General features: G+C 34.7%; 1 protein-coding gene across 3 annotated transcripts in view; it reads left to right on the forward strand.

Annotated features, from left to right (window-relative positions):
- Window positions 1–24,880, forward strand: part of VPS13A (vacuolar protein sorting 13 homolog A) — a 229,239-nt gene that overhangs the window by 80,889 nt on the left and 123,470 nt on the right. For all 3 annotated transcript variants that reach the window (XM_053575672.1, XM_053575663.1, XM_053575681.1), the window contains exons 25-33: window positions 7,526–7,680; window positions 8,984–9,140; window positions 13,107–13,186; window positions 14,754–14,813; window positions 15,014–15,167; window positions 15,851–15,967; window positions 16,043–16,146; window positions 20,161–20,328; window positions 22,209–22,513. In XM_053575672.1, the coding sequence (XP_053431647.1) occupies window positions 7,526–7,680; window positions 8,984–9,140; window positions 13,107–13,186; window positions 14,754–14,813; window positions 15,014–15,167; window positions 15,851–15,967; window positions 16,043–16,146; window positions 20,161–20,328; window positions 22,209–22,513 (1,300 nt within the window). The remainder of the gene's footprint in view (window positions 1–7,525; window positions 7,681–8,983; window positions 9,141–13,106; window positions 13,187–14,753; window positions 14,814–15,013; window positions 15,168–15,850; window positions 15,968–16,042; window positions 16,147–20,160; window positions 20,329–22,208; window positions 22,514–24,880) is intronic.

Consider the following 24,880-nt stretch of genomic DNA (forward strand, 5'->3'; position numbering starts at 1 on the left):
TAGCCATCTGCAGAGATACCAGTGACTGGGTCCGACGGAGGGGCAAAGTGGGGAAGGAGACGTCAACCTTCCCAGACTGCTCTGTTTGCTGGGTGGCTCCTCCTGACTCCACGCTGCACTGGGGTGAGCCGTGTCAGAGGAGTCACCAGGCCCCTGTGATCCAGTTCCCAGAGACCTCTTGAACTCTCCCACCCGATACAAGTGCCGATTGAGACAGTTGATTTGGACCTTTTGAACTGGGCTAATAGACTGAAGACTTTTCAGGCGATGCCCTGGGTGTGCGATTGTAGGAAGGTTTGATTCTCCTTTTCCAACTGGGGCCAGAGGTGGGCAGGCGGGGTGACTTAATTGCTGATTTTTCCACACAGCTGAGACTTCAAGCCAGAGTAGATGTTGCAATAGGATCGAATAGAAACCAGCTGAAAGCAAGACAGAACCACTTTGCTCCACCACACCAGACAGGGCCTCAGTTTCTCAGGCCACAACACTGTACGGGCCCTCGATAAAACCCCAGGGGAAAAACCAAAGGGAGTAAAATAACCATGGGGTGGAATCAGCAGAAAAACTCTGGTAACATGAATAACCAGAATAGATCAACCCCCCCCAAGAAAAGATACGGCAGATGTGATCGAAGATCCCATTCATAAACAACTGGCTGAGATGTCAGAAATCGAATTCAGAATTGGGATTGCAGACAAGATTAATAAAATGGAATTAGGAATTGGAGGAGAAATTCAAAAATTGTCTGAAGAAGTTAACGAATTTAAAGACAAAACCACCAAAGACTTAGACACACTGAAGCAAGAACTTACAGCCCTCAAAGATATGAAAAATACAGTAGAATCCCTCAGTAACAGAATGGAGCAAGCAGAAGAAAGGATTTCTGACATTGAAGATAAAGTCTTCGAATGCTCCCAATCTCTCAAAGAGGAAGAGAAATGGAGAGCAAAAACGGATCACTCACTCAGAGAACTCTCAGATAATTTGAAAAAAAAGCAACATAAGGATTATAGGAATTTCTGAGAACGATGAAGTTGCCTCCGAGGGCACAGAGGCCCTTCTGCATGAAATTATGAAAGAAAATTTTCCAGACATGCCTAGAGAATCTGAAATTCAGATAGCAGACAGCTTCAGAACCCCAGCACGATTCAACCCCAATAAGTCATCCCCCAGACATATCATAATTAGCTTCACTAAAGTTAACATGAAAGAGAAGATTCTCAAAGCAGCCCGGGGAAAGAAAACTATAACGTACAAAGGTAAGAATATTAGAATAACTGCAGATCTCTCTGCTGAAACTTTTCAAGCCAGAAGAGGCTGGTCATCAACTTTTAATCTCCTAAAGCAAAAAAAACTTTCAACCCAGGATCTTGTATCCAGCTAAACTGAGTTTCATCTATGATGGAGAAATTAAATACTTCAATGACATTCATATGTTGAAAAAATATGCCATAAGTAAACCAGCTCTTCAGGATGTTCTCAGACCTATCCTCCACAATGACCAACCCAATCCTATACCACAAAAGTAAACTCACTCAGAAACTTCGGATCAAACTCCAACTTCCACACTGGCGAAAGGATTAAAAATGTCCACTGAACCTTTGAAAAACTCAATACCCAAAATTCCACCAGACTTATCAATACTCTCCATCAATGTGAATGGCTTAAACTGTCCTCTAAAGAGGCATAGGTTAGCTGACTGGATACAAAAACTCAAGCCAGATATTTGTTGCATACAAGAGTCACATCTCAACTTAAAAGACAAATACAGACTCAGGGTGAAAGGATGGTCATCCATATTTCAGGCAAATGGTAATCAGAAAAAAGCAGGTGTTGCAATTTTATTTGCAGATACAGTAGGCTTTAAACCATCAAAAGTAAGGAAGGACAAGAATGGTCACTTCATATTTGTTAAGGGTAATACTCAATATGATGAGATCTCAATTATTAATATCTGTGCACCCAACCAGAATGCACCTCAATTTATAAGAGAAACTCTAACAGACATGAGTAACTTGATTTCCTCCAGCTCCATAATCGTTGGAGATTTCAACACTCCCTTGGCAGTGTTGGATCGATCCTCCAGAAAGAAGCTGAGCAAAGAAATCTTAGATTTAAACCTAACCATCCAATATTTAGATTTAGCAGACATCTACAGAACATTTCATCCCAACAAAACTGAATACACATACTTCTCATCAGCCCACGGAACTTACTCCAAAATTGACCACATTTTAGGTCACAAGTCTAACCTCAGTAAATTTAAAGGAATAGAAATTATTCCATGCATCTTCTCGGACCATCATGGAATAAAACTTGAATTGAGTAACAACAGCAATCTGCATACCCATACAAAAACATGGAAGTTAAATAACCTTATGCTGAATGATAGCTGGGTCAGAGATGAGATTAAGAAAGAAATCGCCAATTTTTTGGAACAAAACGACAATGAAGACACAAACTATCAGAACCTCTGGGACACCGCAAAGGCAGTTCTAAGAGGGAAATTTATAGCACTGCAAGCCTTCCTCAAGAGAACGGAAAGAGAGGAAGTTAACAACTTAATGGGACATCTCACGCAACTGGAAAAGGAAGAACATTCCAACCCCAAACCCAGTAGAAGAAAAGAAATAACCAAAATTAGAGCAGAATTAAATGAAATTGAAAACAAAAGAATAATACAACAGATCAATAAATCAAAAAGCTGGTTTTTTGAAAAGGTCAATAAAATAGATAAACCTCTGGCCAACCTAATCAGGAAAAAAAGAGTAAAATCTCTAATATCATCAATCAGAAACAACAAAGACGAGATAATCACAGACTCATCAGAAATCCAAAAAATCCTTAATGAATGTTACAAGAAAATTTATTCTCAGAAATATGAAAATCTGAAGGAAATAGACTGATACTTGGAAGCACGCCACCTTCCAAGACTTAACCAGAATCAAGTGGAAATGTTGAACCAACCCATATCAAGTTCAGAAATAGCATCGACTATACAAAACCTCCCTAAAAAGAAAAGCCCGGGACCAGATGGTTTCACGTCAGAATTCTACCAAACCTTTAAAGAGGAATTAGTACCTATATTACTCAACCTGTTCCAAAATGTAGAAAAAGAAGGAAGACTACCCAACACGTTCTATGAAGCAAACATCACCCTGATCCCCAAACCAGGAAAAGACCCAACAAGAAAAGAAAATTATAGACCAATATCACTAATGCATATAGATGCAAAAATATTCAACAAGATCCTAACAAACAGAATCCAGCAACACATCAAACAAATTATACATCATGACCAAGTTGGTTTTATCCCAGGGTGTCAAGGCTGGTTCAATATACGTAAATCTATAAATGTAATTCAGCCCATAAACAAATTAAAAAACAAAGACCATATGATTCTCTCAATTGATGCAGAAAAAGCTTTTGATAATATCCAGCATCCCTTCATGATCAGAACACTGAAGAAAATTGGTCTAGAAGGGACTTTTCTTAAACTGATAGAGGCTATCTGCAGCAAACCCACAGCCAATATCATATTGAATGGAGTTAAATTGGAATCATTTCCACTCAGATCAGGAACCAGACAAGGCTGCCCATTGTCTCCATTGCTTTTCAACATTGGAATGGAAGTTTTAGCCACCGCAATTAGGGAAGAAAAGGCGATCAAGGGTATCCATATAGGGTCAGAAGAGATCAAACTCTCGCTCTTCGCAGATGATATGATTGTGTATCTGGAAAACACTAGGGACTCTACTACAAAACTCCTAGAAGTGATCAAGGAATACAGCAGCATCTCAGGTTACAAAATCAACATTCATAAATCGGTAGCCTTTATATACACCAACAACAGTCAAATTGAAAAAGCAGTTAAGGACTCTATCCCATTCACAGTAGTGCCAAAGAAGATGAAATATTTGGGAATTTGCCTAACAAAAGATGTGAAAGATCTCTATAAAGAGAACTATGAAACTCTAAGAAAAGAAATAGCTGAAAATGTTAACAAATGGAAAAACATTCCATGCTCATGGCTGGGAAGAATCAACATTATCAAAATGTCCATACTACCCAAAGCAATATATAATTTCAACGCATTCCCTATTAAAGCTCCACTTCATATTTTAAAGATCTTGAAAAAACATTACTTCGTTTTATATGGAATCAGAAAAAACCTCGAATAGCCAAGACATTACTCAGAAATAAAAACAAAACAGGAGGAATCACACTACCAGACCTCAGACTTTACTACAAATCGATAGTGATCAAAACAGCATGGTATTGGCACAAAAACAGAGAAGTAGATATCTGGAACAGAATAGAGAACCAAGAGATGAATCCAGCTACTTACCGCTATTTGATTTTTGACAAGCCAATTAAAAACATTCAGTGGGGAAAAGATTCCCTATTTAACAAATGGTGCTGGGTGAACTGGCTGGCAACCTGCAGAAGACTGAAATTGGACCCACACCTTTCACCATTAACTAAGATAGACTCTCATTGGATTAAAGATTTAAACTTAAAACATGAAAGTATAAAAATACTAGAGGAGAATGCAGGGAAAACCCTTGAAGAAATTGGTCTGGGTGAGTATTTCATGAGGAGAACCCCCCGGGCAATTGAAGCAGCTTCAAAAATACACTACTGGGACTTGATCAAACTAAAAAGCTTCTGCACAGCTAAGAACACAGTAAGCAAAGCAAGCAGACAGCCCTCAGAATGGGAGAAGATATTTGCAGGGTATATCTCTGACAAAGGTTTAATAACCAGAATCCACAGAGAATTCAAACGCATCAGCAAGAAAAAAACAAGGGATCCCATCGCAGGCTGCGCAAGGGATTTGAAGAGAAACTTCTCTGAAGAAGACAGGCGCAAGGCCTTCAGACATATGAAAAAATGCTCATCATGTTTAATCATCAGAGAAATGCAAATCAAAACTACTTTGAGATATCATCTAACTCCAATGAGACTAGCCTATATCACAAAATCTCAAGACCAGAGATGTTGGCGTGGATGCGGAGAAAAGGGAACACTTCTGCACTGCTGGTGGGAATGCAAATTAATACATTCCTTTTGGAAAGATATATGGAGAACACTCAGAGATCTAAAAATAGATCTGCCATTCAATCCTGTAATTCCTCTGCTGGGCATATACCCAGAAGACCAAAAATCACAACATAACAAAGATATTTGTACCAGAATGTTTATTGCAGCCCAATTCATAATAGCTAAGTCATGGAAAAAGCCCAAGTGCCCATTGATCCACGAATGGATTAATAAATTGTGGTATATGTATACCATGGAATACTATGCAGCCTTAAAGAAAGATGGAGACTTTACCTCTTTCATGTTTACATGGATGGAGCTGGAACATATTCTTCTTAGTAAAGTTTCCCAAGAATGGAAGAAAAAGTACTCAATGTACACAGCCCTACTATGAAACTAATTTGGGACTCTCACATGAAAGCTATAACCCAGTTACAACTTAACAATAGGGGGAAGTGGGAAAGGGGGGGTGGGTAGAGGGAGGGGAATCGGTGGGATCACACCTGTGGTGCATCTTACAGGGGTATTTGTGAAACTTGGTAAATGTAGAATGTAAATGTTTTGGCACAGTAGCTGAGATAATGCCGGAAAGGCTATGTTAACCACTGTGATAAAAATGTGTCAAATGGTTTATGAAGCGAGTGTATGATGCCCCATGATCATATCAATGTATACAGTTATGATTTAATAAAAAAAATATATATATATATATAATTTGGATGGTCCTTAAATTTGCTTGTACAGTGGAATTGTTTTGGAATAGAAAATTTGAAGTCGTAAGTTAATCATCTTTATTCAGCTGTGAGCTAAGAAACTCAACAAAACTTCATATTTGTTTAATTTATAATGCGTTATTTGTTTAGAAACTTTTACTATAGTAATTTTTTTAAAACTTTAAAAAATGTCTTTGTGATATTAAAAGAAAAAGTCCATTTTTAATGTCTGCATTTACATAGAAAGACTTACAAATATCCTGATATCAAGTATCTGCTTTTTAATGATCACATTAGAAAGAAAAAGGAGATGTGTTTCTGTATTTCTGAGCCTTAAAAAAAAAAAAAAAATAGCTAAGTGTGGCACAGCGGCTCATGTCTATAGTTCTAGCATTTTGGGAGTCTAAAGTGAAAAGATTGCTTTGAGCTCAAAAGTTCAAGACTAGCCTGTGCAAGAGCAAGATCCCCTCTCTACTAGAAATAAAAAAACTAGCCTGGCATAATGATGTACGCCTGTAGTCCCAGCTACTCAGGAGGCTGAGGCTGAGAGAATCACTTGAAGGTAGGAGTTTGAGGTTGCTAGGAGCTATAATGATGTCATTATACCCTATTGTGGCTGCAGAGAGAGTTTCTGTCTCTCCCTCCCCCCGCCACAAAAAGCTAAATGTTAAATAACATAAACTGCTGTGTCGATTCTTGATTTTTCTAGAGAACATTTTCGTTTATGGGTGGTCACCAGAGAGTAGATATTATTTGTGAGCTATCTACTCTAACTTCAATCTTAGGTTATTATGGATATACTTCTGATTGTTTTAGTTTCCTTTAAGCCTCTTTTTAATGATTTTACTAGTGGTTAAATATTTTTCTAGTTTGGATCCTTTTTAAGATCAATGTATAGTATGTGTGTATATACATTAATATGTATATATACACACACACACACTCCTACGTTTATTTCTACATATATAAAATAGAACTTGATCTCAGTTTGCTTCATTCAGACTTCGGGATCTGCCCTCTGCTGCTACTATTTCAATTTATAGCTAAGTCCCATTATACTATCTAGGAGGAGTGAGCAGCATATTAACCTATGAATATGCAACATATTACTTTGGGTACCCATGATGTGTGTAATCATAGGTATTGTCAACGCCTGTAAAATTTTCTTAGGGAATTTTAAAATTGACAAATGATTTCAAAAGATGATCTTTAAAGTTTACATTTTGTAATTTTTCATTTTTTTTGTTTTCAAAATGTTATTTGTTGCTGGGCACTGAGGCTCACTCCTGTAATACAAGCACTGTGGAAGGCTGAGGAGGGAGAATTGCTTGAACTTAGGAGTTCAAGACTTGCCTGAGCGAGAGTGAGACCCCGACCCCGAAAAACATGGAAAAACCCAGCTGGGCACCATGGCAAGCGCCTGTAATTCTAGTGGCTTCTGGAGGCTGAGGCAGTGGGATGCCCACAGTCCAAGTCTGAGGTTGCAGTGAGCTATGATGCCATTGCAGTCTGTTCAGGGGTGGGACTCTGTCTCAACAACAACAAAAAAAGCAAAGAAATATAAATGAAAAAAAAGTAAGGAAATGAAAAGTTATTTGTTTAAAAATACAGTGATCTCTATTTTCTTTTGTATTTGATTCTCATGTTTATATTCAGTTTTTAAAACATACCCTTGGTGTTTTAATGTTCGTATTTATTTCAGAAAAACTAAAATGTTATTAAATTGATTACTTTTATTATTGACTTAAATAATGTTCTATGTAATTTAGATTCAGAGGAGGAATTTTTTGATGCACCATGTAGTCCCTTGGAAGAGACTCTTCAATTTCCAGCTAGAGTTAAAAGTAATCGACCGAGAAAGTTACAAAAGCAAGATTTTTCAGTAAATATGACTACGTTTAAAATACGATTTGAAGTACCAGAGGTAAGTTACATGGTAAAATTAATGTGACTTATTCAGATTATTTGCCATTTCTAATATTACAACTCATTTATATAGTTTTATTGCTAATAAGCAACCTCATTGAGGTAAATTCTGGCGTGCTGTGTGCTTCCTCTTGTAGGCTTTTGCTCTGGGAAGTCTTGCTAAAAAAAATCACCTAACAAAAGGTAGATTAATTGGAGAAAAGGCATGGCAACTTATTTGCTCTTAATTTTCCATGACTTTGGAGCCTTCACAATGAAGACCCAGCCACCCATTGGGAAGCTTATATACTTAACTATCTTGAAGTTGTAGAAAAAATGAGGGTGTAGTCCTAGCAAAATGGGTGTGGGGAGAGGGTGAGAAGAGGAATTCTGTTAAGGACAGTAAACTATTACTGAACAAAACTTAGTAAGCTTGTGGAACATATATATGATGGTTTTGGTCTGTTTAGCCTCCAGTGTGGGCCATGGTTTGTGACAGAAATCTGTCCCGTTTTTTTTTTTTTTTTTATTGTTGGGGATTCATTGAGGGTACAATAAGCCAGGTTACACTGATTGCAATTGTTAGGTAAAGTCCCTCTTGCAATCTTGTCTTGCCCCCATAAAGTGTGACACACACCAAGGCCCCACCCCCTCCCTCCATCCCTCTTTCTGCTTCCCCCCCATAACCTTAATTGTCATTAATTGTCCTCTTATGAAAATTGAGTACATAGGATTCCTGCTTCTCCATTCTTGTGATGCTTTGTTAACAGTCTTCAGTCTGCCTTCCTTTGATATGGATTAAGTTTAAAAAAAAAAAAAAAAAAACTCAGGGAAGGGACCAGAGGTAATTGTTTTCTTCTTTGTTAGGTCTGGAATTCAGACAGGTAAGGGAACTTCAGAGGACATCTTCGTCCTGTGCTTTGGGAGAGGTAGAAGCTTGAGGGGAATGGGGAAGAGAAACCGTTTTTCCCCTTCGTGAGCCTGTCTGGTCTTTATGTAGATAGGGTAGAAGTCTCTTCTAGCATCTGTTGATCTCTGAGAGCCTTTTATTATACCACAGAGACATATTTTAGGGTGAAGTTCCATGTGCTACTTCACCCTCTTTTTCCGAAGATTAACTTTCTTAATCAAGAATTGGGTGTTTAGATGATATATTGTGGGTATTCAGTACATATTTTATAAGAATGATTATTTATGCAGTTCAAGCATGTATTGTATATATGTGTGAGTATAAAACCTGTCATAATTTTAAATACATGATTTTTAACCACTATGGATGTGTTTTGGTTTTATATAGTGGTAGTTTCTCTTTTCTTTTCCAGGTTTTGCTTCAGTGCTGTCATCTTGTAGGAGGATGTGAACTACCAGTAGTAGAAATTAATGTTTTAGGATTGGGTACAGAAATTGACATTAGAACATACGATTTGCGAGCTCATGCATTTTTGAAAGAGTTCTGCTTAAAATGCCCAGAGTACTCAGGTAAGAATCTCTATTCTTTTTTTTTTTTTTTTTTTTTAATTTTTTTATTAAATCATAACTGTATATAATGATATGATTATGGGGCATCATACACTCACTACATAAACCATTTGACACATTTTTATCACAGTGGTTAACATAGCCTTTCTGGCGTTATCTCAGTTACTGTGCCAAAACATTTACATTCTACATTTACCAAAACAAATTTATTCCATTGTGTGACTACCTCCTACTTTAGGCTCTGAATCAGTACATTTTCCAAAAATATTCTCAGAGAACTATCAACATTATGAGTTAATCTTTAACTTGTCTAGTTGGTAATCCACAGGAAAAAATGAAGACAATTTTTTTCATTAAGGAAAATCAAATTGTCAGCATTGAATTTTAAATCTATTTAACTGAATACTGGAATACTGAATTAGTTTTCTATTTTTGCTGTAACAGTTTATCACAGACTTAGTGTCTTAAAACAGCATATATTTGTTATCTTAACATTCTCTGGAGCAGAAGTCTCATACAGGTATCGCTGGGCAAAAATCAAGGTGTCAGCAGGAATTTCACTTTGAAGACTTCAGAGGAATATTCATTTCCTTGTTCGTCTGGTGTTGGCAAAATTCAGTTATGTGTGGTTTAAGTCTTTCCTTGTTGCCTATTAGCCTGGGGCTGCCCTTAGCTCCTTGAGACTTCTACTGGTCCTTGCATATGTCCCCTATATCTCAGAGCCAGCACAAGGTGACAGAGCCTCCTCACATGGCCATCTCTCTTAACTTCCTTTTCTGCCTTTTGCTTCCACTTTAAGAAAACTCTAGTGATTAAATTGGACCACCCTTGCTACTCTCCTTTTATCCTTACCCTTATTCAGGTCTTCAGAGTCCCATTTGCAGTAAGAGGTAACATATGCTCAGGTTCCACAGAAGTAGCGTATAGTCATCTTTGTTGGAGGTAGTAGAAGGCAGTATTCACCTTACTGCCTTTGTGTTCCAGAATCATAGTGGTTATGGTTTCCAAGAAAATATTGTTTTCTATGTTGGGCATTTGGGAAAGTACTATTAATATTATATTTCTTCTTTTACTTTTTTTGAGTTTCTCTTGAAAAAAATTGTGAATGGTAGAGAGAATGATTTAGATGACTGTTTAGTAGTTTAATTTCATTAAACATTTAAGCAAAATCATATTTGAGTAGAGGTGACATTAAAAAATTTTTAAATGGGCTTCATTTTTAGGACAGTTGTAGATTCATAGTACAGTTAAGAAGAAAGTCCAGAGATTTCCCTCATTGCACCTATACTTATATGGCCTGACCCATTATCAACACCCCTGCCAACGGGTACATTTGTTATAATTGATGAACCTATGTTGACATATCATTATCACCCAATATATAATAATTTATGTTAGGATTCACTGTTGTTTTTATACATTCTTTGTGTTTGGACAGATGTGTAATGCCATGTATTCACCATTGTGTTATCACACAGAGTAGTTTCACTGCCCTGAGAATCCTCTGTGCTGCACCTGTTTGTCTCTCCCTTGTGCCTAACCCCTGGCAACTACTCATTCAGTGTCCCCATAGTTTTACCTTTTTTAGCATGTTGTACATATAGTTGGGATCCCGCATGGTATATCCCTTTCGATTGATTTCTTTCATGTATTTAAGTTAACCACCTGTCTTTTCATGGCTTGATAGCACGTTTCTTTTTAGCAGTGAATAATATTCCACTGTCTGGATGTACTACAGTTGATCTATCCATTCACCTGCTGAAATACATCTTGGTTGGTTTAAGTTTTGACAATTATAAATAAAGCTGTTGTGGACATCCACAAGCAGGTGTTTATATAGATTTAAGCTTTCAGTTTCTTTGGGTAAATACCCAGGGGCGTGATTACTGAATTATATGATTAAGGGTAAGTTCGGTTTTGTAAGAAACTGCCATACTGTCTTCCAAAGTGCCTGTACTATTTTGCATTTTTTCTGGCAATGAATGAGACGCTGCTCTATATCCTTTCCAGTTGTCAGTGTTTGGGATTTTGGCTACTCTGATAGGTGTGTAGTGGTGTGCATTTCTCTGATGACGTGATGTGAAGCTTTTTTTCTATATGTTTATTTGCCATCTGTATATCTTCTTTGTTGAGATGTCATTTTTAAATTGGGGAGCAAGCTATAGTGGTTTATGCCTATAGTCTCTAGCACTTTGGGAAATTGAGACAGAGGATTATTTGAGGTCAGGAGTTCAAGACTAGCCTGGGCAACATAGCAAGACTTCTGTCTCTATGGAAAATTAAAAAAAAAAAAAAAAAAGCTGAGGATGGTAGCATGTGCCTGTGTTCCCAACTAGGTGGGAGACTCTACCTATAGTCCCAATTAGGAGAGCCTGGGAATTCCAGGTTGCAGTGAGCTATGCTTGCACCACTATACGCCAGCCTGGATGACACAGCAAGACACTGTCTTTCAAAAATATAAAATAAAATAAATTGGGGAGTAAATTAAGTACAGTGATCAGGGATATGATTTATTCACTCTTTGCCTCATGTTCTATACATGTTCTGTAGTTCTTTAGAACTTGAGTATGGAAGATTGTATTATGATTATCTCTTGCCAAGAAGATGTAGTAGATATGAAGTTATATTTTATTATGCTTTGTACGTCAAGGATCAGTTCGTTCTGTTAATGGTGGAAAAAAGTAACTTGACAGTATTCTCTAATAATCCTGAAGTATTATAGCAGTTGTAAATATTTACTTTTTTTGGTTTGTTTGTTTGAAGGAGATGGAATCACTCTGTCACCCAGGCTAGAGTATTATGCCGTGATCATAGCTCACTACAAGCCTCAAACTCCTGGACTTAAGTGATCTTTCTGCCTAAGCCTCCCAAGACGTTGGGACCGTAGGCACATACCATCATGTCTGGTTAATTTTTTTATTTTTAAGTTTTTGTAGAGACAGTTTCCTTATGTTCAAGGCTATTCTTGAACTCCTGGCCTTAAATGACCTTCCCACCGTGGTTCCTTAAAGCACTGCACATGAGCCACCATGATTGGCCTCAGTTTTATAATTTTTCTTATTTCTTATTTATTTTCCTAAGAGCAAAGAGTAAAACAACTCTTGAAAAACAATACATACAGGGTACAATTTTCACTGCATCTATTTTTGTAGTATCTTTACTTCAGTGTTCTCAGAGGGAATGAATTGTACAGTTTCTTGAGCAAAATAAATGATCAGTATGATAGCTGTCAGTGAATGAATAAATATGTAAACAAAGGGTTGACATGCAGGGTTAGCAAGCTCAGTATAAAGCTGGTTCAGCCGGTTCACGTGCTAATAAGCATTTAAGTTTGTAGGACTTCATGGAATTTATGGCTTTTTGTCTTCAAGAATAGTATTAGTTTGTAATCATTTTGGTCTCTAGATATTAATTTCCAGCAGCCATATGTAATTTGGTTATGATACTTTTAAATGGTTATATAAAGATCTCCTCAATAGTAGTTTTTCTAGTACAACAGGTTTTGACCAGAACTATATGGTATCAGGTTTATTTTAATCTAACCAAAATACAGAAAAACTTAAATTCCCGATTTGTTTTCTGAACAACTGGATTTTCAAGGTCTTTGATTTTTTTGTTTATTTTAAACTTATTTCTGTGATCCAGGGCCAGAACTTTTTCTGCCCTTTTTTCACGGTTCCTAAAAGCCATCTGGTTTTGCTTTAACTGATTGCCTTTTTTTTTGTTTTTTAACCTTACTATCTGGGTTTATAAAGGTATATGAAACTTCACTGTTGTGTTGCACAAGATAAAGAGAAGGAAATTTTGAGGAGAAATCAAGAAGAAACTTGACCTTGGTAAAGTAGAATCCAGGGTCCAGAACTGATTGAAGAAAGCTTTTGTTTCTAGTTGTATAATTATAGTATTCTTGCAATTATTTGCAGTTAATTGTCCTATGAAAAGATAATTTTTTAAAATTATTTTTAGATGAAAACAAGAAACCAGTTTATTTGGTCACAACACTGGATAACACAATGGAAGATCTGTTAACACTGGACTATGTGAAGGTAAGCAATTCCATTTATATCTACTTAGTATGGTAAGTAGGCTGATGATGTGTTACAATCAAGTTTTGTAAATTTAATAATCTTTAGTTCTTTAAATTTTCATTCTAATGTAATCTGTGTAACTTCTAACACTTTAAGGTGTTTTTCTCTCATCATCCTGTATTAAATAGTTGTGATTGATAAATGCTTTATGTAGCAAAATAGAGGTCTTTGTTTTACATAGAAATGACCAGCAATTTGATCTTTTTGCCCCAAAAGAGTATTGAAAAAGAACTAAATTTTTTAGTCTTGATATAATTTATTGTTGTAGATGATACAAGATGTTGCTTTCACTTCATTTCCCACTGTTGAGAGAATTTATCTGATTTTTGTAGTCTCAATAGCACCACTCCTTTCTTATTGATTAATGATGCCCATTTCATCATCTATTATGTTGTTTTATGTACTATGGACTATTTCTAATTTATTCTGTGTTTCTATTGACCTATTTTTATGTAAGTGCCATATTATTTTAACAATTATATTACTAACAACAATACTGAAGGAGCATTTTTATCACTTTTAAGGCCATTTTTGCTATCCATTATTGATGGAGATATTTTAGGATTTTTTTATATGTATTAAATAGCTTTTAGATTACGAAAGTGTTCTAGATCTAAAGGAAATGAATGGATAAAGAAAATGGGGTATTTGTGTATTTACACAGTGAAATACTATTCAGCCTTAAAATGGGGTGAAATCCCATCTATGACACTATGCTATGTGGCACAAGCCAAGCACAGGAAGGCAAGTGTTGCCTCATCTTTTTATGTAGAATTTTAGTGAAGTTGAACTCATACAAGTAGAGATTAGAATGATGGTTACCAGAGGCTGGGGGAGGATAAGGAGGGAATGGGGAGTTGCTGATCAAATGGTACAAAGTTCTAGATAGGAAGAATAATTTATGAAATCTGTTGTACAGCAGGGTGACTAGTCAATTGTATGGTATTGTATATTTCAAAATAAGAAAGTAAATTTCGAATGTCTTATCACAAAAAATTATGGGAAAGTAAAGTGATATACATACATATATGTGTGTATATATATGCTTAAGTTAATAATTTCCCATTATGTACTTATGTCAAAGCATCACATTGTGCCCCCTAAATGGTATGCAATTATGATTCATCAATCAAAAATAATATTTTTTAAAATAAAAGAGCAAATACCTCAGAGTATTTAGATACTTGAGGAACAATTCTGTCACAAATTATACTTTTAAATCTGAAAGAATTAGGAAGAACTGTACAGAGTTGTTTATGACTAAATGATTGTTTTCACACTTTGATAATATCCAGCATTTTCTCTCTTGATAAGAATGATAATACGCATCACTTACTGAGTACTTACTTCCTTGTAAAGAGTTCCATACTTACCAATTTTCTTTCATTCTGGTGAAGCAGTTATTTGGGTAATTTTTTAAACACACGGATGGACAAATTATAGAAATGTGTATTACGACTATCATGTGATTATATATACATATTTTCTTAACTTGTTCTAATAGACTTATTTTCTTTTTGGATAGGCTGAAAAGAATGTACCCAACTTCAAAAATGTCTATGATAATGTTTTACAACTGATTAAGGTATGAGTAGATAATGATTTATTTCTTAATTAGATATAATATTTTTATGAAAGTTATTTTCTAACTGAAATTACAGGATTCTTGAACATAAAAACAGAACATTATAAATAGTGTCCTTTATATCACAAGTGTAGTGCCTAATAGAGAGCAGACAAGTGAATATTAATTGACCTATTACTAAAATCAGCTTTGTTCTTTAGGTGAATTTTTCCTCTTTGGATATCCATTTACACACTGAAGCACTTCTGAATACAATAAATTATTTTAATAATATTCTTCCACAATCAGAGGAAAAATCAGCCTCAGTGAATGTTACAGAGACTGAAGACAAAGGAGAAGTCATTAAAAAATTAGGTATGTTTCTTTAAAAATTATATTCATTTACTAGTATATCAATAAGTCCAGGCCCTGGTTTTATTATTAATTTACAATGTTGGCTTCATAATTCTATTGCCTAGATTAGTGTCTAGGAGGATTCATTATAGGCTAGGTTAATTTTTAAAAATAACAGTAAAGAAAACTGATTACTGCTGAGGAAAATGTGGCTTTGTTTATTATATGTAATAATTAGTTTTAGTTGAAGGTTGGGCAGAAGTGTTTGATTTAGATTAAAATTTATGCATGTAATAGCATGATTACTTTAGATTTAAAAATTTGACTAAAATTTGACAAAAACTTTAGAGTAATATCAGAGCATATTTTAAAATTATAGGTTATTTGCAAGCAATGAAAGTTAAAATTTTGATGAAGTATTGCCTAATAATTGCGTTTCAAAACATTTAGGAATTTTTACCTATAGTTTCTTAGTTTCAAATGTTTCATCTCCTCTAGAAACAGTATTTTGTCTGTTTTTTCCATTAGATTTGATTGCTTTTATAGAATTCCCAATTCACTAGAAATTATACCTTGCTTGTGAATCAGATTTTTTGTAATATTGTCAGTACTTGTGGTGACATTTCAGTTATGATATATGTTTGATAAGATAGATAATTAAAATGTATTTTCTTATTTTTTATGATATGATCTTTTTCTGGCAGCTTTAAAAATATCCACGAATGAAGATATCATTACCTTGCAGATTTTAGCAGAATTATCATGTTTACAGATTTTTATTCAAGATCAGAAACGTAACATTTCTGAAATTAAGATTGAAGGTAATAACATTTTATAAAAAGTAAATTCAGGACTATTAAATGAAAGAAAAGACAGTCATCCTTTTATTCCCTTAGGACTTGATTCTGAGGTAATTATGAAGCCTTCGGTAACTGAAATAAATGCAAAGCTAAGGAATATAATTGTTTTGGATTCTGATAAAACAGCTGTTTACAAAAAGGTAAGAGTTTGTTTTTTATTTAAATAATAGTACCTCATTAAATTGGATTGCCCTTTAAAAGTGGTCATAGGTTTCAATTAGATAGACAGTTGTTGGAATTTAACAATGTGGCTTATTAGTCCATGGGTTTTGGAGTTAGGCATAGTTGGGCTCTTAGCTCTGTTCCTTAGTAGCTGTATGACCATTAGCTAGTTTCCTTATCTGGGATTATGTTTCTTTATTTATAAAATGAGAATTATAGTATCTCACAAATGAGGTAAGTATAAGTAATGCTCCTGGAACAGAGTTTGGGGAAGGAGCCTGGTAAATACCTTTTTCACTATTTTTGTTTCACATCTCTTCAAATACTCTGCGCTTTGTAATAACATTTTAGATTCATCTAGGGATCTGAAGTCTTAATTCAATATGGAGATATTTTAAAGTTTATTTTCATGATTATTAATATAGCTGTCATCATGTTAAGAGAGTAATTTGAACTGGATAGTTAGTGGTTGAAGGGTTAATTTGTTACTGTGTCTAACAGTAAGGTTCTCTACTGTTTTGGAGTTGGACAGGTAATTCTGAATATTGAGGCATACAGATAGAGTGGTATATTTAATGGAGTGAAAAGAATATGAAATATCAAGATCAGGAGTATCTGAAGTACCTACTGAGACAGGAAATCAACATTAGGAATGTGGCAGGAAGAAAGGAAGTAGATAACGTTTATATACTCAGCCAATAAAATTGATGATGTAGTGATGACCTGATGTTAAAAAAATCCTATTTATTCTGTCTTCTTCTTACGGCCTATTTAATGTGAGATAAAAATAGACTGAAAGCATCAAACAGGGATGGCTCATGAATAAGGAACAAGAACGTTTCCAGAATGGTTTTATTTGCTTCTGTTACTTTTACTTTAAAAAATCGTAGGATCAGACCACTTAAGAAGTAGATTATGTAATTTTTCCTTTCTAGAAAGTAAAGCTCATAGAAATAAAGGTAAATACTAAAAGTTATACAGGTGGTTACTGACAGAACTGATACAACCCAAGCTATTGATAGTTTTTCTCTGTAATTTTATTTTTAATATACCTACAAGGTTAAAAATTGAATTCACAAAAAGCTACGAAGTGAAAAATTTCTCTAAGGTCTGTCATCTTGCTTCATTCCCATTTCCCTTCTCCTGTTTTTGGATTCGATTGCAGTGTACATGAATCAAGTCACGTTACTCAGTAACTCTCCACATGTCAAGAAACCAGAGACACCTAAGCCTTTGCCCTATATCCTTGTGCCAGGATATACAAGATGCCATGAATGGGTTTTAGGTACACTGATACTTTGAGCCCCTCAACTTTGAAGGTTGGAGCCCATTCGACTCTGTCCTGGAGAAGCATTCTTCATTTTCTTTTTTTTTTTGCTGGGGCTGGGTTTGAACCCGCCACCTCCACCATATCGGGCTGGCGCCTTACTCCTTTGAGCCACAGATGCCGCCCTCTTCATTTTCTATTGTTGTTATGTGTGTATGACATAGGTAAAACAGGTTCCAGCTGACCTGGCAGGCTCATAAAATGTCATAGTAAGTTAGCTTCTTCTGTCTTCTTTAAAGAAAAGTGTTTCATAGTGAAGGTTTAACAAAAATATAATATAAAACATTTGTTATTTTAGGATGGTAGATACACAAATAATTCCTAATTATTCTGTACTTTTCTGGCTCTGTTATTAGGCTAATACTGGCTTTATAAAATGAGTTGAAACATGCTTTCTCCTATTTTTTGAAAATTTTTTGTAAAATGTGTGTTATTTCTTCCTTGTACATGTGGTAGATTGACCACTTTAAAAAAATATATACATATATTTTACATATCATGTGTTTATTAGGTTTCCACTTTTGCCTTCACAGAATTAAAAAGGCTTAAAATTTAATAACAATAACAATGTTTAAGATAAGGATTAGAAACAAAAACTTCATAAAGAACGAATGACAATAAATAAAATTCAGAAAAGAAATCAGATGATTACTGCATTGAAATATTAAGCAATAATAATGCTAATAATAATAAGAAGAAAGAAATAATAATACATTCACATTGTCAGATAAGAATATGTCTATTTTAGAATGGTTTGACTCTGAGGTTCAGTATGGAGTCATCAGTTAACTTCTTATTATTATTTTTTTCCCAAAGTCTCAAAAAATAGACAAGTAATATTTATAAATAAAAGTAAAAAATAATTAAAAAAAAAACAGTTCATGCCAAATCTTATAGACAATAGAAAAAGAAGAAATACTTAAAAATCATTCTACTTAATCTGGATACACCTGATATTAAAATTGGAGAAAACGTATTATTATAAAGGGGAAATTACAAACATATTTCACTTATAAATGAGGATGCAATATCCTAAACAACATATTAACAAGTTGAATTAAAAATTAATGTTGGGCGGCGCCTGTGGCTCAACAGAGTAGGGCGCCAGCCCCATATGCCAGAGGTGGCGGGTTCAAACCCAGCCCCAGCCAAAAACTGCAAAAAAAAAAAAATTTAATGTTTAAGTAAAAAATATTTCTTTTATATATTTAAGGCTGGAATTCAATTTTATTTTTTTCCACATATTACTTAATTTTTCAATATTGCTTACTGAAATAGCTATTATTTAACTTATTTGTCACAGCCCCATTGAGATCAGAACTTCATTGTTCAGTTTTACAGGTAGAGAAACTGAAGCATGTTACTTCTTGAAATCACACAGCTGGTAGAGCTTTATCTGACACCTAGATGTAAGAACCAGGCACTTTGTTTTCCTGTGACCTCAGATTTTTAATGGTTTTAAGAACACTGGGATTTTGTAGTTTATCTGGATTATTTTTTTTTCTTGTTGATAGGATGTGGAATGACCCTTACTCTGTCTTTGTGCACTGTAACCAGAGGCAGAACTGTAGACTTCTTTTCAGCCCCATCTTGTACCTCAACCTTCAGAGGACTTGCAACCTTGGTTTCTGAGGATTCTTTGTTCTGTGGTTGGCATTCATTTGTTTGTTGATTGCTTTTCAGTTCCCTGTTCTTGCTCTTCGATTCAGGAGAGTAGAGAAAGCTAATATACTCAGTACTCTGTTCATCTACCAATTTTTTTTTTTTTTTTAACAATTTACACACCTTGTTGTCACCACCATTTTTAACTGACATTGCGGAATTTGAAGTTTTAAATCACAGTAGGTAATTCCTGGTTGACAATTAAGATGGTTCTTCATGAACTAATAAGAACCAGAGGTATAGAGATAGGAGATTTCTTTCAAGAATCCGAAAAATCTATTCACATACTTTAAATATACAGAAGTGGATTTCAGTAAGTTGTAGTGTACAGTGTTTTTCAAACTTTTAACAATAAATCAGGAAATGTACTTCAGTATAAAAGTGCACATACAGAATGAAAGTGCATATTCTGGACTGGCATGGTAACTCCCACTCATAATCCTAGCATTCTGGGAGGCCAAGGTGGGAGAATTGCTTGAGGCCAGAGTTTGAGACCAGCCTGAGTAAGAGCAATATAGAAAAATTACCTGGGCATGGTAGCACGTGCCTGTAGTTCCAGCTACTTGGGAGACTGAGGCAGGAGGATCACTTGAACCCGGGAATATTGAGGTTGCTGTGAGCTATGATGATAAAATAGCACTCCACCTGGGGCAACAGAGTGAGACTCCATCTCAAGAAAAGACAAAAAGAAAGACAATACATATTTTGATAGTTTTCAATGTTTTGTCATTTAAACAAAAATGCTGGGCCAGACCTGTTAAATTGATTTCATGACCCACAAAGGGAGCTGCCACCACCAATTTGAGAAACTTTGCCATGAATATCCCAATAAAATGGGATTGTCGCCTTATTTGTACTTGCATGAATACCTGCAAAATGGTCCAAATATGTGTATATGTTTTGTTTGTTTGCTGGGGGTTTTTTTTTTGTTTTTTTTTGCTTTATGGTTGTACTGAAGGCATATCATTTCTGGATTGTGACAATTCAATTTTCTCTCATTTAGGCACTTTATATCACTGGAAAAGAAGTTTTCAGCTTGAAAATGGTTTCTTACATGGATGCAACTGCTGGTCCTGCATACACAGATATGAATGCAGTTGACATTCAGGTTAATTTAACAGTTGGTTGCATTGAAGTAGTGTTTGTCACAAAATTTCTATATTCTATATTGGTAAGTATTTTAATAAATTATTTTCTTTTATAGTAGTTGGATGTTTGCTGTATTTCAAACATGGGTAAAGAATAATGAATTCCTTGTTGTTTTTTTTCTCCTGATTTTTATAATTTTCTGATTACCACTTATCATAATGAAATGTATAGTACTTTACTAATATATAACATCATTTTCACAGGGGAAATTAAAATCTTCATTTTATACATCATTGGCTTAAGTCTTTGTTTTTCCTAAAACCCAACTCTATAATTAAAAAATACTCAATATAGAAGCCGAGTGTGGTGGCTCATATCTGTAATCCTAGCACTTTGGGAGGCTGAGGCAGGTGGATTGCTTGAGCTCAGGAGTTCAAGGCAAACCTGAGCAAGAGCAAGACCCCATCTCTAGTAAAAGCAGGAAAAAAAAATTAGCTAAGTGTTGTGGCAGATACCTTTAGTCCTAGCTACTTGGGAGGCTGAGGCAAGAAGATTGCTTGAGCCTGAGAATTTGAGGTTGCTGTGAGCTATGATGCCAGAGCTATGAAGCCAGATATCATCCTAGCGTGATAGAGTGAGAGTCTGTCTCCAACGCCTCCCTCCAAACAAAACCAAAATACTGAATATATAATTAAAGTTTGTTCTGGTCTCATGTTATCATTAAGAATATTGTATTATACATTGTAATTCTGTGAATATCAGGGATTTAAGGAGGTAGATTTAATCCCTATATGAATCTGCCTTAAGGCATTTCTACTTTTTGTAGTCTCTTTTCTGTGTTTTCCCTTTACTGTGTTTTTCTTGTGTCATACCTACATCTATGATCTCATTTTTTATTCTTTTAAAATGTGCCTCTCAATTTTGGTATATAAACTAGATAAATCTAATATTACATAGTGTGTCTCAAATGTCAACCCTCAAGTCACCATGCATAGGAAAAATTGAAAATTGTAGCCAAATGTACCTTTATTTACAAAATACTCCTTAAAAAATTTTATAAAGAGGTGGCCAATATGTAGAGAATTATTTTGTAAATAAAGGTGCATTTAGCTACAATTTCCCACTTTCCCTATAAATGGTGACTTTAGGGGCAACTTTTGAGATACCCTGTAGAATAAATAGGCCAAGTATGGCAGTTCTTATAAGCAAGGAGAGTATTTGTGTATTTATGTGGATATATTTGGAAATGTGGACCCCTTTATTGTTATTTGAGAATTTCAAGTTAATTCTAAAAGTGTCATTATTTTTGTGTTCTTTTAAATTGAGGCTACTGTGTAGCTTTTCCTATAGCCATAAAATATTTTTGTACACGTAAATGTAGAGATGAACAAGTATTCCTTGTTAATTTCTTTGTACAACTCAAAATATTATGTCACTGAGCCTTCTTGTAATAGTCTTTACTTAGAAGTTACTGAAAATGTCATTTTTGTCTTTGACCGTGAAATTTACATATAAGTCTGGATAATTTTACATCATTGACATATTTTTTTCTGGAATTCAGAAATTAGGAAACATATTTGAGAGTTCTTAAAGGAAGATTTTATTGCTTTTTCTCTTTAATCTTAGGAATATAAATAAGGTCCTCTGACCATTGAGGTTGTTTATAGGGATCTATTATTGTTTAGCTATTGGGCAAAGTGAAGTAATAAGAGAAAAAATGTTAATGAAACATTACCGCATCCCCACTTTTCTTTGTACCAGGGACTAGGTTTTTATTTTATCTATTTCTTTGTGTTTCTTAGTATTTGCAGCAGAAAGTTAATATTTAATATAGATAATCAGACTCTGAATAAATAATGCTTATGCCAAGTAAAAGTTTTTTTCATGGTAGTAAAATTATCAATGCATATTTAATGTTAATTATTAATTGCAACTTTAGGAACATAATTGTTATATTTGTAGGCTTTTATAGATAATTTTCAAGCAGCTAAACAAGCCCTTGCCGAGGCAACCGTTCAGGCGGCAGGAATGGCTGCTACTGGTGTAAAAGAACTGGCACAAAGAAGTTCCAGATTGGCATTGGATATTAATATCAAAGCCCCAGTTGTGGTCATCCCACAGTCTCCAGTTTCTGAAAATGTTTTTGTTGCTGATTTTGGACTAATTACAATGACAAACACGTTCCATATGGTAACAGAGAGTCAAAGCAATCCCCCACCCATTATTGATTTGATAACAATAAAGCTGAGTGAAATGCGACTATACAGGTAAGCTTTTCAGAAGTATATACCCGATCTTTTTCTAACTGTTTCACATTAATGGCTTTGGTATCTCAAGTATTCTTTTTGCATCGAGATTTTATTTTATTATCATTATGTCCCCCTTAGGTATATTCTTGCAGAATCAATGATGAGTCTTCAAGCTTTCAAAAACCTAGAAAGTAATAAAAATTTTTTCTTAGGTAATTAGAAAAAGGGTAAAATTTATTATGTGAGGAAGTATATTTGTGCCTTCCATGGTTCTTTAGAAATTATTAGGCTGTGGAAGAAATAGGGAAATTTCTTACAGAATACATTTATTCAGTTTGCAAACCCAGTATCATCCAACTACTCTGTCAGCTTTGTGCTATGGATTTGATGCTCTAATTGAAACGAACAAAGAGTAGCAGGTAATCTTATGAAATCACTGAGCATTGGATAGGGAAATAAATGAATATTCAAAGCAGTTCCAGACCTTTTATACTGTGTTCTCTGTGTTTCTGTGCTGTTTATAATCACTTGTTCTGGATTTATTGTCTGCTTTCTTTTTTTATTTGGATTCACCTCCATGCTTCTCATTTGCCCTTTCTTCCTGTCTTTTTTCTTTGATCTCATCCTATTATTTGTCTCATCACTTTTATTTTTATTTCATTTTCCACTTAATTAACTCTCAAGCTCTACTTCTGTTTGGCCTATGGCTGGGTGGTTTTTCCTTCTTCCCCTTCCTTCCATTAATTGAATATTTTTAAAAGCAGTTTTATTGAGAAATAATTGACATACAATAAAATGCATATGTTAAACATATACCATTTGAAAAGTTTTGACATAGCTGTCTGGGCCTAGAGTTTGCTCATGGGAAGTTATTAAAGTACAGTTTTCCTTTCCTTCATACATTTTGGGCTAGTCAAGTTATTTTTTTCTTGAGTGATCTTGACACCACAGCACTCTACCGAGGGTGACAAAGTGAAACTCTGTCTCAAAAAAAAAAAAAAAAATAAAAGGAATTTGTCCATTTCATTTAAGTTTTAGAATTTAATGTCATAAGGTTTTTCATACTATTCCCTTCTTATTTATTAATATCTATAATGTTATCTCATTCTTGATACTTATAATTTATGCCTTATTTTCACAGTCTGGCTAGCTAGTATTATTGATCTTTAAGACCCAGCTTTGATATTATTGTTTTCTCTATTTTTTGCTTTCTCTTTCATTGATTTCTGGTTTGGTAATTATTTTTCTTTCTTACATTAGCCTTGCTCTTTTTGAAAGTTTTTTAGGTGGTGCCTGAGATTATTGATGTAAATATTTCCTCTTCTAATAGAGGCTATAGTACTATAAATTCAAGTGCATTATATAGTGCTATGAATTTTGAGTTGCTCTCTGTTGCTCTCTTCTCTCTGGCATTTTCTTATAGAACTGTGCCTTTGTTTTGTTTGGTCATATCTTTTCATATATGGGAATTTGCTGGCCGTCTACTGAGTTCCTCCTCCCTGTGTCATGGCCTCAAAACAATGGTAAACTGCAGCAAGGACTTACCTTGTTTTTCCCCCCATCTCCTTGGAATTACTGTGTTTTGATGACCTGTGTTTTGAAAACTATTTTCAAATATATTTTGTCCTTTTGAGGGGGGAAGTGGGATGGGTTGTTTCAGGTAGGAAGGTACCTGAAACTGGTATCTTGTTACTCCATCTTGGATGGAAAGAGATGTTTCCATCAATTGAATATTTGAGCATTTATTAAGCATCAAATATATCCTAGGCACTATGCTAGAAACAAGAAACATACTGGTGAGCACTCTTTATAAGGGCTTAATAAATAGTACCAACCTCATTGTTGTAGGTACTACTAATAAACTTAGTGAGCTGATGAATAAAAATAGGAATAACCTTTGGATTTTGGAAAGGTAAGATATAGACAAAATTGGTGGAGGTTAAAAGAATGGTTTGGCAGCTATTGCAGTAATTTATATAAGGATCATAGATAATTTAGTATAAGGTAGGAAAATGAGGTAGTAATGTGAAAACCAGTTAATGAGAAATTTAAAAAGTAGAATTAACTGATAACCAAATAGATGTGGGAGTTAAAGGAGAGGGGAAATTAAAATTTTCTCTAGATTACATGCTGGGAAATAAGTATTTCATGATAATACAGTTCACTTTGATAAGAGAGCAATACAGAAAAAAATAGAATGAAGATAGTAATGATTTCTTCAGAGGACAAAGTAACTTGGAAATGGTTGTGTGGTTTCTATATGGAGAGATCTTGCAAGAGATCTAGAAGGCAGTGATATACATGTGTATGGATATTTGGAGAGTGACTGTGTTTAGATTTTAGTACTACTTAGAATTACTTTAGTAATACTTAGCTAATTCAGTA

Source organism: Nycticebus coucang, chromosome 2 (genome assembly GCF_027406575.1).
Source record: "Nycticebus coucang isolate mNycCou1 chromosome 2, mNycCou1.pri, whole genome shotgun sequence".
NCBI classification, from domain to species: Eukaryota; Metazoa; Chordata; class Mammalia; order Primates; family Lorisidae; genus Nycticebus; species Nycticebus coucang.